Source organism: Monodelphis domestica, chromosome 1, assembly GCF_027887165.1.
Source record: "Monodelphis domestica isolate mMonDom1 chromosome 1, mMonDom1.pri, whole genome shotgun sequence".
Lineage (NCBI taxonomy): Eukaryota > Metazoa > Chordata > Mammalia > Didelphimorphia > Didelphidae > Monodelphis > Monodelphis domestica.
Window position 1 is genome coordinate 641,148,843 of NC_077227.1, and position 15,986 is coordinate 641,164,828.

At 34.0% G+C, this 15,986-nt stretch overlaps 1 protein-coding gene across 6 annotated transcripts in view; it reads right to left on the reverse strand.

Moving 5' to 3' along the window:
* The window catches only part of SANBR (SANT and BTB domain regulator of CSR), a 64,720-nt gene that overhangs the window by 9,696 nt on the left and 39,038 nt on the right, over positions 1-15,986 (reverse strand). For all 6 annotated transcript variants that reach the window (XR_008915629.1, XM_007476785.3, XM_001382119.4 and 3 more), the window contains 7 exons: positions 12,632-12,755; positions 12,119-12,271; positions 10,716-10,861; positions 10,082-10,181; positions 8,644-8,676; positions 7,721-7,820; positions 3,740-3,831 (listed from right to left, as the gene is read on the reverse strand). Coding sequence is in view for 5 of the 6 variants with exons in the window: in XM_007476785.3 (XP_007476847.1) it covers positions 3,740-3,831; positions 7,721-7,820; positions 8,644-8,676; positions 10,082-10,181; positions 10,716-10,861; positions 12,119-12,271; positions 12,632-12,755 (748 nt within the window). In the remaining variant the exon portion in view is untranslated. The remainder of the gene's footprint in view (positions 1-3,739; positions 3,832-7,720; positions 7,821-8,643; positions 8,677-10,081; positions 10,182-10,715; positions 10,862-12,118; positions 12,272-12,631; positions 12,756-15,986) is intronic.

Here is a 15,986-nt window from a genome sequence, read left to right on the forward strand (position 1 = left end):
AATTACAATGATGAGACATCCTTTCAAACGCTATGGGATACAGCCAAAGCAGTACTCAAGGGAAAATTTATATTCTTGAGTTCATATATTCACAAATTAGGGAGGGCAGAGGTCAATGAATTGGACATGCAAATCAAAAAACTTGAAAGCGAACAAATTAAACCCCCCCAGAAGAAAACCAAATTAGAGATCCTAAAAATTAAAGGAGAAATTAATAAAATCGAAAGTGATAGAAGTATTGAACTAAAAAGTAAGACTAGAAGCTGGTATTTTGAAAAACAAACAAAATAGACAAAGTATTGGTCAATCTAATAAAAAAAGGAAAGAAGAAAACCAAATAAACAGTATCATAGATGAAAAGGGGGACCTTACCTCCAATGAAGAGGAAATTAAGGCAATCATTAAAACCTATTTTCCCAATTATATGGCAATCTAGGTGATATGAATGAATATTTGCAAAAATATAAATTGCTTAGATTAATAGGAGAAATAGAATTCTTAAGTAATCCCATATCAGAAAAAGAAATTGAACAGGCCATCAAAGAACTCCCCAGAGCCTGATGGATTCACACATGAATTCTATCAAACATTCAAATCCCAATACTATACAAACTATTTGACATAATAAGCAAAGAGGGAGTTCTACCAAATTCCTTTTATGACACAAATATGGTTCTGATTCCAAAGCCAGGCAGGTCAAAAACAGAAAGAAAACTACAGACCAATCTCCCTAATGAACATAGATGCAAAAATCTTAAATAGGATACTAGCAAAAAGACTCCAACAAGTGATCAGGAGGGTTATTCACTATGATCACATGGGATTTATACCAGGAATGCAAGGATGGTTCAATATCAGGAAAACCCATCCACATAATTGACCATATCAACAAGCAAACCAACAAAAATCACATGATTATCTCAATAGATGCAGAAAAATCCTTTGATAAAATACAACACTCATTCCTATTAAAAACACCAGAAAGTATAGGAATAGAAGGGTCTTTCCTAATAATAATAAACAGTATATATATAAAACCATCAGTTAATATCATCTGCAATGGGGATAAACTAGATGCATTCCCAATAAGATCAGGAGTGAAACAAGGATGCCATTATCACCTCTGTTATTTAATATTGTACTAGAAACACTAGCAGTAGCAATTAGAGAAGAAAAAGAAATGGAAGGTATTAAAATTGGCAGTGAGGAGACCAAGCTATCACTCTTTGCAGATGATATGATGGTCTACTTAAAGAACCCCAGAGAATCAACTAAAAAGCTACTGGAAATAATGAACAACTTTAGCAAAGTTGCAGGATACAAAATAAACCCAGTAAGTCATCAGCTTTTCTATATATCTCCAACACATCTCAGCCGCAGGAATTAGAAAGAGAAATCCCTTTCAAAATCACCTTAGACAATATAAAATACTTAGGAATCTATCTGCTGAGACAAACACAGGAACTATATGAACACAACTAAAAAACACTTTCCACACAAATAAAACTGGATCTGAGCAATTGGAAAAACATTAACTGTTCATAGGTAGGATGAGCTAACATAATAAAAATGACCATCCTACCCAAACTTATTTATTATTTATTTAGTGCCATACCCATTGAACTTCCAAAAAACTTTTTTACTTTATTAGAAAAAACCATAACAAAGTTCATTTGGAAGAATAAAGACCAAGGATATCCAGGGAAATAATGAAAAAAAAAAGGAAGGTGGTCTTGCAGTACCAGATCTCAAACTATATTATAAAGCAGTGGTCATCAAAACAATATGGTACTAGTTAAGAGACAGAAAGGAGGATCAGTGGAATAGACTTGGGGTAAATGACCTCAGCAAGACAGTCTATGATAAGCCCAAAGATCCCAACTTTTGGGATGAAAATCCACTATTTGATAAAAACTGCTGGGAAAATTGGAAGACAGTGTGGAAGAGATTAGGTTTGGATCAACACCTCACACCCTACACCAACATAAACTCAGAATGGATGAATGACCTGAATATAAAGAAGGAAACAATAAGTAAATTATGTGAACACAGAATAGTATACATGTCAGACCTTTGGGAAGGGAAAAACTTTAAAACCAAGCAAGAGATAGAGTCACAAAATGTAAAATAATTAATTTTGACTACATCAAATTAAAAAGGTTTTGTACAAACAAAGCCAATGTAACCAAAATCAGAAGGGAAATAACAAACTGGGAAACAATCTTCATAACAAAAACCTCTGACAAAGGTCTAATTACTCAAATTTACAAAGAGCTAAATCAATTGTACAAAAAAATCAATCCAATCCCCAATTGATAAATGGGATATGAATAGGCAATTTTCAGTCAAAGGAATCAAAACCATTAATAAGCACATGAAAAAGTGCTCTACATCTCTTATAATCAGAGAGATGCAAATCAAAACAACTCTGAGGTATCACCTCACACCTAGCAGACTGGCTAACATGACAGCAGAGGAAAGGAATGAATGTTGGAGGGGATGTGGCAAAGTCGGGACATTAATTCATTGCTGGTGGAGCTGTGAATTGATCCAACCATTCTGGAGGGCAATTTGGAACTATGACCAAAAGACTGTTTGCCCTTTGATCCAGCCATAGTACTGCTGGGTTTGTACCCCAAAGAGATAATAAGGAAAAATACATGTACAAGAATATTCATAGTTGCGCTCTTTGTGGTGGCAAAAAATTGGAAAATGAGAAGATGCCCTTCAATTGGGGAATGGCTGAACAAATTGTGGTATATGTTGATGATGAAATACTATTTTGCTCAAAGGAATAATAAAATGGAGGAATTTCAAGTGAACTGGAACAACCTCCAGGAATTGATGCAGAGTGAAAGGAGCAGAACCAGGAGAACAATGTACACAGAGACTGATACACTGTGGTACAATTGAATGTAATGGACTTCTCCATTAGTGGCATTGCAATGATCCTGAATATCTTGGAGGGATCTATGAGAAAGAACACTATCCACATTCAGAGGAAAAACTGTGGGAGTAAAAACACCAAAGAAAAACAAGTGCTTGATTACATGGGTGGAGGGAGATATGATTGGGGGATACAGACTCTAAATGAACATCCTAGTGTAAACACCAACAACATGGAAATGGGTTCTGATCAAGGACATATGTAATACCCAGTGGAATTGCATGTCGGCTATGGGAGGGGTGGGAGGAATAGAAAATGATTTTTGTAACCAAGGAATAATGTTTGAAATTGACCAAATAAAAAATTACAAAATAAAAATAACAAAAATGATCTCTGATATATAAATTAAATCTTAAATATACCCTTAAATATACACTTTAATTCTTATAAAACCTACTCTGTGTGGAGTATGACTATGCTTGATCGTAAACTACATAGATCTTTGAAGTTCCTGCTCTTACTGTCCCACAGGAAAAATAGGATGGCTCTACTTCATTTTAAGAGGACCACGCCTGCCCTTCCCTGTTACATCTGAAGCATTTCCTGATCCCACACTGCTATAGTGCCTCCTCCCTCCAAAGACTTCTTGCCTATTTTATAGACTGTATACAGTCAAAGGTGCACTTTGTTTTTCCTGGTATCTTCAGGGGCCCAAGTATAATGTTTATCACATATTAAGTACTTAATAAATAGTTGGTTTTTGATTGACCTGACTTTCCCCATGCCTTTTATTCAAATGACCTAAATCTAAGTGACAATGTATTAGTAAATTAATCTTAAACTTAAAATTACCTTATCTGATGATTTTTCTTTCTTTTGAACGCATGGTGAAGACATCTGTTTTTTTGGCTGTTTGGTGAACTTCTTTGGCTTCTCTTTTTTTCCTGTTAATAAAAATGTCATTAAGTCATAAAGCTTACAGCTCTTAGAATTCTCTAATGATGGAATTTTTAAATGTTTTCATTTCATAGACTTTTTTGGGAATCTGATGAAGCCTATTACAAAGGAATCCTATTATACTGAAATAAGGATGTAATCTTTTTCCCAGCCAAGTTCAAGGACCTCTGAAATTTATCCAGGATACCAGGTTAAGAACCCTTGTTATAATATACTTATTATACTATTGCCTAAACAATAAAATCAGTGTTTTCTGATAACCAATCAGATGATTCTTAAAATACAAAATAAATATGGAAGGGCTGTATTTAAAGTAATCAGGAAGGTGCTTTTATTTTTTTTATGTTGTCTTCTGTTTAAATTTAATATGCCAATATAGTCAAACATTTTCAAAATGCAAGGCTGGTATTTTTGAAATATCTTCGCCATAAATGTAACAAAGTATTGATTGCTTCTCCTCTTTACCCTTCTGTTCTAATCTCAGATAAAATGAAAAGCTTTTCTCCTTGCTCATGCCAGCCTCTATTATTTGTGTCCTCTAATCTCTTCTTTACTCTAGGAATTTGCTCCTTTGACCACCCTTTCTCTTCTTTAATTTTAAATTAATCCTTATTCCCTGGTTCCTTCCAAACATTCTCAGAACTCCAAAAGAAATTATTTAACCACGACATCCCTTTCAAGCTATTGTCCTTGTAGCTCTCTTTCCCTTTTCTCTGACAAAACAGGGGAAAAAAACTGTTCATACTTGTCAGCTCCCACTCTCTTGCAATCTAGTTTCCAACCCAACCACTTGATGGAAATTGTCCTCATTTGCTAATGATTAATTGCTTAATCATTAAACCCCAAGGCCTTCTTTCTAATTACTCTATTACTGTTGAAATCTGTGACCACTGAAGTGTCAATTAACAAGTGTTTATTAGGCACTTAATATGTACCAGTGATACTGCTGAAAAAAAGAAGTCCCTGCAATTGAAAAATCACACAATCTAGCTGAGAATGATACTATATAAATGTAGAACTATATGCAAAACAGGTAAAAGATAATTTGAGGGAAAGCATTAACAGCTGGGAGGTGTCAGGAAAGAACTTCATGTAAAAGGTGACCCTTGTATTGTGTTTTTAAGAAAACTATAAATTCTCAGATGTAAAGGTTTATTCCACGTATATGGAACAGCCAAATCCAAGGCAGAGAGTTAGGAGATGGAGTGCCATGTATGATCAGCAATAAAAAGCAACCCAATTCCTCATTTTAATGAGTAGTTAAATCTTGCTGACTTTTCTACCACATTTTTTTTCATTCACTTCCAGGGCCACTACCCTAGTTCAAACTTTTATCACCTCTTATCTGACTTATCCCCAAAGCTTCCTAATAATAAGCCCTTCTGCTTCCAGTGTCTCCTTTCTCCATTCTGCCCTCTACACTGTCACAAAATCTATATTCCTAAAAAATAGGTCTATGCTACTCCTTTGCTACAAAATTCCCAAATGCCATGAGGATAAAATACAAACTAATTTTAAATCCTCCACAATCTGGTTCCAGCTGGCTTTTCAGGACTTTTGCCTATTATTCTCCTTCATACATTAGAATCCAGCCAAATTGGCTTATGTAGCTTCTAATATTCAGCAGCCCATTTCCCGTCTTTGCCTTTGGTCAGGCTGCCCAGGATAGTTGGAAGGGACTCCCTGTTCATCTCCTCACAGTTAACAGAATCTCTAGTTTCTTTCAGGCTTAGTAAAAGGGCCACTTCAGATGCAGAGATCTAGTCTGATTCTCCCAGAAGTAGGGCCTTCTTTGCAGGAAATCACTTTGTATATACTCTTCTATAGATATTATTCCAAGTTGTCTTTTTATTCCCTAGTGCCTCACACAGTGCTCAGAACAGAGAAGATACTTAACAAAGGAACTCCCCTAATTGTAGCCCTAGAAAAAATCACTATGCATATATTCTGTGATATCTATTCCCCCACCACCAAGAATACATTTCTTGAAAGTGAGGATTACTTTAAAAATTACACAATTTGAGAACTGAAAGGGAACCATCTATTAATAACCTGCACATAAAGGGAATCCATGCTATCAGGTAAAAAATTTATTTTTATCTCTGTCTTTGTAACCTTACTGTTAGGCCTTTATATGCTTGAGGCAAAATGTCAATTTGTCTTCCTTCAATTTAATAGATTGATATTATTATTATTATTTTAAAACCCTTACCTTCAGTCTTGAAGTCAATACTATGTAATGGCTCCAAGGCAGAAGAGTGGTAAGGGCAATTGGGGTGTGTGTGTGTGTGTGTGTCAAATGACTTGCCCAAGGTCACACAGCTGGGAAGTATCTGAGGCCAGATTTGAACCCAGGACCTCCCATCTCCAGGCCTGGCTCTCAATCCACTGAGTTACCCAGCTGCCCCCAATAGAATGATATTCTGATAAGTTTTTAATACAAAAATTCAGAATCTCGTGGCTATGGGCCTCTTTATTACCAGTTCATGTATCTAAATCCATCTACACCCTAACACCTCATTCTGAGATGTCTGCCATTGTTTTTCCACTGACTGACCAAAGACCTAATTTCAGAGTACTAAATGTTTCTAGATGGTTCTTTTAATTTTCTGTGGATATAAGTATACCACTGGAGCTATTCCTTTGTTATTGCCTCCTTTCACTACGCTAGTAACCCAATTCCTTTTCAGGTCATACATATTCTTGATGATATTTGTTATGTAATTTCTCATGTTCAAATCATAGTTATTCATATGCTGTAGTTGATCTTGAGTTATCATATGTCTTTTGAGTTTTAGGAAACTTGCAACTGAGATTTTTCAATAATCATGGTGCTATATAATTTGCAACCATGAAGTGTCAGTATCAGCAGGAGACTCTTGGTGCTAATAGTTGGGCTTATAATAAAAAGCGACAATACTAACCTAAATTATTTTGCAGACATGGTGCTATGATAATCAAAGTACCAAGGGGATACTTGGAGATCTAGGCGAAATAGTAATAGAATTCATTTGAAAGAAAGGTCTAGAATCTCACAGGAAATTGAAAAAAAAAAAGGAATGAGGGAATAGCACTTCCAAATCATAAATAATATTCTACAGAAACAATTGCTAAAGCCACATGATACTGATTAAAAATAGAAAAGTAAATCAGTGAAACAGACTAGACAAGGAATAATCAGAAACAATTTAATTCAATAACTCAGTTTCTAACAAACCATAGAACATTAAGTTACTTTGGTAAGAATTTCCTGCTCTATAAAACATGAAAACTGAAAGAGAAATTAAGTTTAGACGAATACCTAACATTCTATGCCTTAATAAGTTCAAAAGGGATACACATGAACAGAATACTTAAGGCTATATCATTAAAAACTTAGATGAGAACTAGACCAGGGACCTTTTGTTGCTATGGGTAGAGAGGAATTACTTAATTAAACAAGGGCTATAAAGATGATCATAAAATATGAAAAATAATTTTGTTGCATGAAAATGAAAAGCTTTTCCTTGAACAGGATTAGCACAACTGGGATAAGAAGGGAAGCTGCCAAGTAGGGGAAAAAAAATCTGTGCATCAAATATTTCTGATTTACAAGATGTAGAGGGAATGAATACAAATATATGTGACCTTATTGAGATGACACCAGAGACCCTTGAAAAAAAATAGGATAATTAATTGTGTATCTGTCATGCAATCTATTTGTACTCTAACCCCCAAACTATAAGCCTCATGAAGGCAAGTAAAGTCTTAGTTGACTTTGTTCCTGTCTTCATGCTAAGCACAGTGCTTCAGACACAATGTTTAATAATGGTTTGTCAAAATGAATTTTGGATGCAGCTATGAACACTGATAGTTGTTCTTAAAGTAGATTTATACCTTGCTTTTTCGTTACTTCTTCTTCATCCCCAACCTCATCTTCAGTAACTTCAGACCCAGTAGTATATTCATCCTCTTCTGAAAATAATGATTGTTGTTTCTGAATTAAAAAAAAATAACACAAAACCCTGTAAAATAAATCCTCTCCTTTTTTAATCATTAAGAGATAATCACATTTCTAATATATTGCTCCTCAAAACAGAAAATATAAAATACATCTATTTTGGAAGAAAAGGCCAAATGAGAGCAAAGAAATATCACAGTCTCCAGCAATCTCTGGTTTATGGATGAAAAGCCACCATATTTGGGGCATAATAATCATATTGTGTATTTGTTTTATATTCTTCCCACAGCAACTGCTAAGAACATAACAGATATTTTGTTTGCAACTGCCTTTTGGTATGGAGTCTTTGATTCAAAGTTGAAAGCCTAACTCTCTTACATGAAAACCAAAATAATGATTCCTATTATTAAAAGATTCATGTTTCCTGCAATATGGCCATTGATCATATGTTATCAACCACTTGGCTTTATGCATTTTCTTTAGTTATAGTCTCCTTTAGCTATTCTAAATCTGTATAGCATCTTGGTAGGTAAGTTATCACATAGGTTCATATGTTGTTTTAAATTTAATAGAAAATGTTTTAAAACTTTATTCAACTAAAAAAAATCAAGATAGTTATGATGAAAGACTTAGACCGGACAATGATACCATTAAATCAGATATCAAGCAGCATGGTAATTGCTGCCATCCTAATAAAATATTGTCAACTATAATAAACATAAATTTCTTACTCTAATAAGACACAAGTTTAGCTAAAAGATTAATTCACCAAAATCTCTAAAAAAAATTGCTTAAGACCCAGTTTAAGTTCTTTTTTTCGTCTAAGAAATTCAGGAAACATGAATATTGGGTTACTTACCAGCTGTAGGGTCCAATTTTTCAAGGACAAGAACTGTAAGGAAGGCAGAAAAATATGGAATTAAAAGCTATACACCCATCCTGTTTATAATATTATTTAAATGTTATGTCTCTTATTACAGAAAATGATTGAAAGTTAAAGATTCACAGATAATTTCAAAGTAAAAAAGATAAAAAGATTCAGGCTAACACTGATTTTTCACAATGTTTACCAGACTTTGCCTTGAGCAAAGATGTGGATATTAGAGTCTTTCAGATATAGCTATATTCAAAATGTGGAAAATAATTAAATTTTAATTAGAGAGTATACTTTTACCCAATTTGGGGGGAATTTAAACCAGGTTTATCTAAGAGCATTCTGAGAATTTTATTATAAATTAATGAACCAGATTAAAAAAAAAACATGCATGCTATCTAATTATTTGTCAAAATAAAACTAATAAATCTTTGTTTCTACTTTAAGCTTAGAATTATAGCCTAGCCAAAGGCCCCCTGATTTCATGTACATTTTGAGGTTTGACTATTAGTTCAGCAGTACAAGCCCAAATGAAGGGGACAATTCAAAGTGTGTATGAGAGCTAATAAGGAAATGACTAGTAAAAGGCAAAAGTCCTAAGGATATGGTAAAATTATGAAAGGATGAAAACCAGTGAAATCCTTTGTGATTTTGGAGTTTTATTAGTGTAGGGGTAATAAAGCATATAAAACTCTATTTAAATAAAAAATTATTATATATTGATTCTAATGTTTAAACAAATATTTAATATACATCTTGTTTTTACATATAGCTACTTCTATATACACATTACACACATATGTATAAATATATTTAAATATTTTTGTATGATATGTACATATATCTATCCATCCATCCATCCATCCATCCCTCCCTCCCTCCCTATCTCATGGAAGCTATCAAACACTTATTAGCTGTACGTATGACCATGGGCAAGTCACTTAACCCTGTTTGCCTTAGTTTCCTCATATATAAAACAAGTTGGGGAAGAAAGTAGGAAATTCCAGTATCTTTGCTAAAACAATCCCAAATGAGGGTGTGAAGAACTGAAATGTATTTGAACAACACCATGTGTGTATGTGTGTGTGTATGTGCTTAGTTTCTTAGCTTATAAAAATTAAATTACCCAAGTACAAAAGGAATCCAACATATAACAATCCACTTCTTATAAATGGAAAGAACATTTCTTTGTTTCTTTTTTTAAACTTGCCCAGTGTCACATAGCTAGGGAGTATTTGAGACCACATTTGAACTCAGGCCCTCCCTTCTCCAGGCATGATGTTGTAAACCATTGAGCCACCTACCTACCCCTATTTGTTTCTGATTTATCAATAGAAAAATCACAAAATGGCATTATTTTTTCAAATTTAAATTTTTTTCTAGTTTGAATATGAACAAAATATGAGAAAAAAGATTCACTCACAGCATTGATTTCTCCAGTTTTGGGGCCCCAAGGTGTATTTGGCTCTAGCAGACCATCACAGTCTACACCTTTCTCATCAAAGAAGCTAATTCCATAATCACTTGAAAGAAAATAGAATATTCTTGATATAACAGAAAACCTTAATAATTTTGCATTTTGTCAAACTGAAATTGAACAATTCTTTAAGTTCAGTAATGTTTTATTAATATCTAGGTGTGTGTGTGTGTGTGTCATTTGCCTAACCATATAGAAGAAATATATTATTTCTTTAATGTAAGGTATATAATCTGAAAGTTGAATTTTTTAATCAATTTAGTGATTGATATAGGGGTCTGCTCATTAAAGAACACTTAAATCCATTAACCCTATGACTGTCACAAGAAAAAGTAGGTTGCTAAAGTCATTCCTATTTCTAGAGCATTTTATAATTTCAGCAGCAGCAACTGTATATCAAGTTCTCCAATTCAAATGCAACTGAAGTTAGATAAAATTTCTAGAATGCTGACACTAACCAATTTTTTTCCTAGTGTTTTTACCCAAGTATTTAAATAAAAGGCTTGCATAATTTATAAAAACCACACATAAAAGACAATTCAAAGATTAGAGAATTTTCAGCATTGGGGTCTTTTCTCACCTAATCGTATCTTTAGGAAAAGGTACAACAATAACATCTCTGTGCAAAACGAGATCATCCAATATTTTAGCTGATGAACAGGTTAGCAATTCCCCACCTTCACCTCGATCACATAAACCAATTGCATGGTCCCTCACTTTACAACCCTGTTATACAAGAGATATTAGAACAGATTATTTGTTACCAAAATATTTTCTTTAAGAATTATACCAAATGATGTATTAATTCTTTGCAAAGAATATATTACTTATTTAAATCAATGTATTTTGAATATATACCTGGCCCAAGAAATCACTACACTTCTAACATTGTCCAAAAGCTGATAATTAGTCAGACATCTTATAGCTTAAATACCATATAATCCTCAGTTCATTTATAATGAGTGGAATATTAGTGAATAACATAAGAAGGAATATGAAAAATGATAGTAAAGAAGTATCAAAATCCACCATATGGTGAAGCATATTATAGCTCTACAAATTATGTTTGTATAGTACATGTGTAAAGAAAAATGAAAAAATATAATGAATCAATCACCATAATAAATCTCAGTAAAATATATAACACAGTAGCCATAAATTGATGCAACATCTTTGGGCCTAGCAAAATTGGACTAATTTGTCCCACATAAACGAGTAGGAAGCATTTTGTATATTTTAAGAGCATGGAATGTGAAAACAGGAGGATCTGGGTTTTGAGTTCTGATTTTGCTGCTTCCTGTGATCTTGGGCAAATAATTTAATCTCTCTGGGCCTATTTTCTCATTTGTTAAATGGGCCTGGAAGAGAAGGTGGCATAGTGAAAAAAGAACTAGCTTTGGGTTCAAGCCTTAGCTCTGACACACTGGCTATGTGACTCTGGATAAGTAACTTAACTTCTCAGTTCTTTAGGCAACTCTCTAAGACCAAAAGCAGCAGAGAAGGTATCCTGGAAGGTGTACACTAGTAGAGAATGTTCCTTCTTGGGAAGTTTCCTAAACTAAAGAAATCACAAGTCTGGTTAGGGATTAGTAACATTTTGTATTACCTTCTTTATAGAGTTATGGGTGAGGATAAAATGAAATATGTGCACTTTGAAAAAAAGGTTTTAGACTTGTAAGCTATTATTACTAAAGTTCAAGGAATTCAGAATTAGAACATCATTCTGACAGTTCTCACAAATATTTTTAATATAAAAAATCTTGAATGTAAATGTTTCCTAATCAAGTAGTCACTTTTATAATCTCACAAATCAAATTTTGGATCAATTGGTTATCTATCATTTAAAAATCAAACATAATGGATCTGAAGAGCAGTTCAGGTTTATGTGATCCTGAGGACTCTTATTTATGACTGAATTATTTCTCTTAGAACTATTAAGTTTCAAATTTTTCTGTGGGAAGAAAAGTCACATTGAAACTTTACCTTTGGAATCTGGGTAGGATCAAATCGAAGAACCTTTTGGTTACAGCAAGGATATATTCCAGTGCCAGAAGAACTTGATGTATTTGACATACCAGGATAAATCACTGGCTCTGAGTGATATTGACAATGTGAAAGCTCAGTGCAGAGAAAAGCCTAAACAACAAAGGAAAAACACTAAGAACACACATATGTAAACATATAAAATAGTTATTTCTTTACAAATGAGTAATTCACATTTTCTACATACAATAATTTAAACCATGACTTTGCCCATCATGCCAAATGTTTTCTAGTGAAAACTGATTCATGAATGCCACTTAAATTTTCAAAGCATTATCACAGACTTAGAGTAGGAAGGGACCCTAAGAGGTCATAGGAGCATCTGTCTGGAGCTGGAGGGAATCTCAGAGGCCATCTAGTAATGAGCAAGGGAAGCACCTGACATCCGATCATAAGATTTTGCTTTTTTTACATAAACACTAAACAGGAAATAAAGAAGTCAAAAGTACTTACTTGGTGACATCTAGAACATGTCAGCCAATTGACAGTCCCCCATAATCGCCAATATACATCTCTCCAAGATTTTAATTCCTCAAAAAGATTAACCAAATATTCATGAACTTCCCAAGCTTTGTCTCTGAGAAGAAGAGGATAAGTAATCTTAATGAATAGCAACATAAGAAATTTATTTTTGACTAAAAAAACTAAACAAAAAAATTTTGGCTTTAACTCCCAGTTCAGCTTCTTAAATGATAGATTTGACATTAACTATGTTGGAATGAAAACTATTTGAGGCACTTTGGAATAGTGGCTAAGGAAGAGACTAAGAGTCAGCAAGATCTGAGTTCACATTCTTCCCGTGACACTTCCATACAGTGAAAGTCACACAGAGTGACCATAGGAAAGCCACTTTACCACCTAGAGCTTCAGTTTCTTCATGGGTAAAGTAGGAATAATATCTCTCTACTACTATCCTCATAGGGTTGTTGGGACACTCAAATGAGATAATACATGTAAAAAGTTTAAGCTCCATTATTATTATTATTGTTAGAATATGTTCTCAGTGTTTCTTAGATAAAGATCAGGAAGGTCAAATCCAGTTACAATAAACTTGGAAAGTGAGTATTTGATTATACTTAAATTATTTTCATAATCATTATCACAGGAACTCACATTTGTATAGTGTTTTTTAACATGTATTTCCTCATTATCATCTATTGCTTGAACTAAGTGGAATATTTAGGAAACAAAACTTTGTCATATAGGCATTATTTTAAGTGCATATACTGTAACAATCTAATATGTATTCTTGGTCATTTCAAACATTTTATCATCAGTCCACATCTCTATCAATCAACTAACATTTATTAAATGCCTATTATATGGCAAGCTCTATGCTAGGTCCTGGGGAATACAAAGACAAAAAATGCCCCTGCTTTTAAAAAGCTTAAACAACAAAGAAGTATGTTAATAAACACACAGAATAAATGCAAAATCATTGGAGGTAGGGTGGAGTAGGAACTAGTGGTTGAGAGGATATGGAGATGCGTCACTTCAGAGGCATGTGAGATGGGCCTGGAAGAGAATTAGGTATTCTAAGAGACAGAGGTGAGGAGAGAGGATATCCTAGACATAGGGGCCTGACAGTAAAAAGGGACAGAAACCGTAGACAGAATGTCATATAAACCAAGAAGTAAGCCAGTCTAGCTAAAAAGTAGGGTGTGAATAGGGGTAATGTACAATAAGCCTGGATCTGGATTGTACTGGGCTTTAACATTCAAATGGAGATGTCTAAATCTTATCCTAGAGATAGTAAGAAACCACTAAAGTTTGCTGAGAGGAAAACAAGTGACATGGTCAGACCTGTGTTTTAGGAATGTCAATTTGGCAGCTGTGAAGATAGGCTAGAGAGTGGATGGTGGAGGGAGACCAATTTATTAGGAAGCTTCTGCAGTGGAAGAGCTGAAAGGTGAAAAGGATCTGAACTAGAATGGTAGCCTGGGTGGAGAGAAGGGGACAGACACAGGAGATAATAGGTTAAGGGATAGTATTATTCCAAACGATAGACCTTTTTTTTTTGTATTAATGAATGAGACTTATTATTATATGTGAATTAACTATGGATAATACTAATTTTCAATTTGGTTCATATCAGGGAAGTAGAACACTATATAGGTTATATTTAATGTAGCTTAAGTTTTACCTTTAACCTGAAGAACTGTCATTCTTGTTCTTTGATAAAGAGCTTTCAAGATGAAGTGTTGTGCTATTTCATATTGTATATATATGTAGCATTAAAAAACAAAACAAAACCTTACCATCTGTTTTGGAATCCATACTAAGTATAAGTGGTTCCAAGGTGGAAGAATGGTAAGGGCTAGGCAATTGGGATTAAGTGACTTGCCTAGGGTCACACAACCAGGAAGTGTGAGGTCGGATTTGAACTCAAGACTCTCCATCTCCAGGCCCCTATTTACCGAGCCACTTAGCTGCCCCGTTGTATGTATGTATTTATGTGTATGTGTGTATATATGCTATACTATATGCATATATAGTATAGTGGATTTGATAAGAGCTGACTTAAAAAAGTATTAAAAATAAGAAATTGCCAGGAAACAGCTCTATATAAAAATAGCAAAAAGTACCTTTATGAATCTATCAGGTATAATTTCCACTATGAAATACTATTAATAATCACAGATTTCTTATTAGGAGTACAATAATGAATCAAATCTCAGGAGACAGTTCTGAGTTTGTTCTGTTGAACATACTCCAAAAAACCACCACCCCAACAAATAGATTCTCAGATCGCAAAATCATAAATAAATCCCATTTAACAATTTCAATCATACCAGAGCTTAAATGTCTATGTATTTAAGACCAAACGCTGACTGACTGATCTCTATCACTTTAGTTTTTGTCAATTAGAATATAATCTGGTTTTGTTTTGTTTTGTTTTGTTTTTGTTGGAAACTCACTCACTCTCTTTATCTTGCCTAGGCTGGAAGTACAAAGGCTACTAATGAGCTGATGCCATTATTAACTGCAATGGGAGCTTCAGTCGGCTCCATTTTCAACTTGGAATAGTCCTTCTCAGGCTACAGGCACATCCTCCTTGGAACTCTTGAGCTCAAGAGAGCCACATGATCCTCAGCCTCTCCAATAGCAGGGACTGTTGGTGTATACCCCTGGAATAAAATCTCAACTTTTTTTTTGGAATTAGCCATTAATGTGAATGGGAGGTAAAGAATGAGGAAATAAATCTACAGTTATATGTTACATTTTATGCATCTTTAATTTTAAAGACAGTCTTCACTGTACCTTATGATGTAATCACAGGTAAATCTGATGCTACTAAATGCATTATGAAGTACAATATGAGGTTTTTTTACATTTTAGGCAGAAATTTTCAAGATTTTGGAGTTTATTACATAAAACAAAATACACTACACAGGTTTTTTTGAAAATTACATGTACCTAATGCAAAGCTGGATCCTAGGCATTTCGAATGGGAAGAACCTTTCTCATTTTAGCCCAATACCTTCTTTTTACAGATGAGGAAACTAAGACTTGGAGAAGTTAAGATGCCTTTACTAAGGTCACAGTAAAATAGCAGAGCCAGGGATTTGAGTTCAGTTCTTTGGATTCCATACCTGGAGACATATGTCTTTGTGAGCTACTACGTCATTATCCAATGCTTTTACAGATGAGGAACCTGAGGCTCAAAGATCTTAAGTTCCTTTCCTAAAACTCACAGTAGCTATTTAGTGTTAGAAATGAAATTCAGATCTCCTAACTCAAAGTTCACTGTTCCTCTTAGTATAACAACACCTTGATTAGTTCATGTGAATGAATACCTTCTCTTATT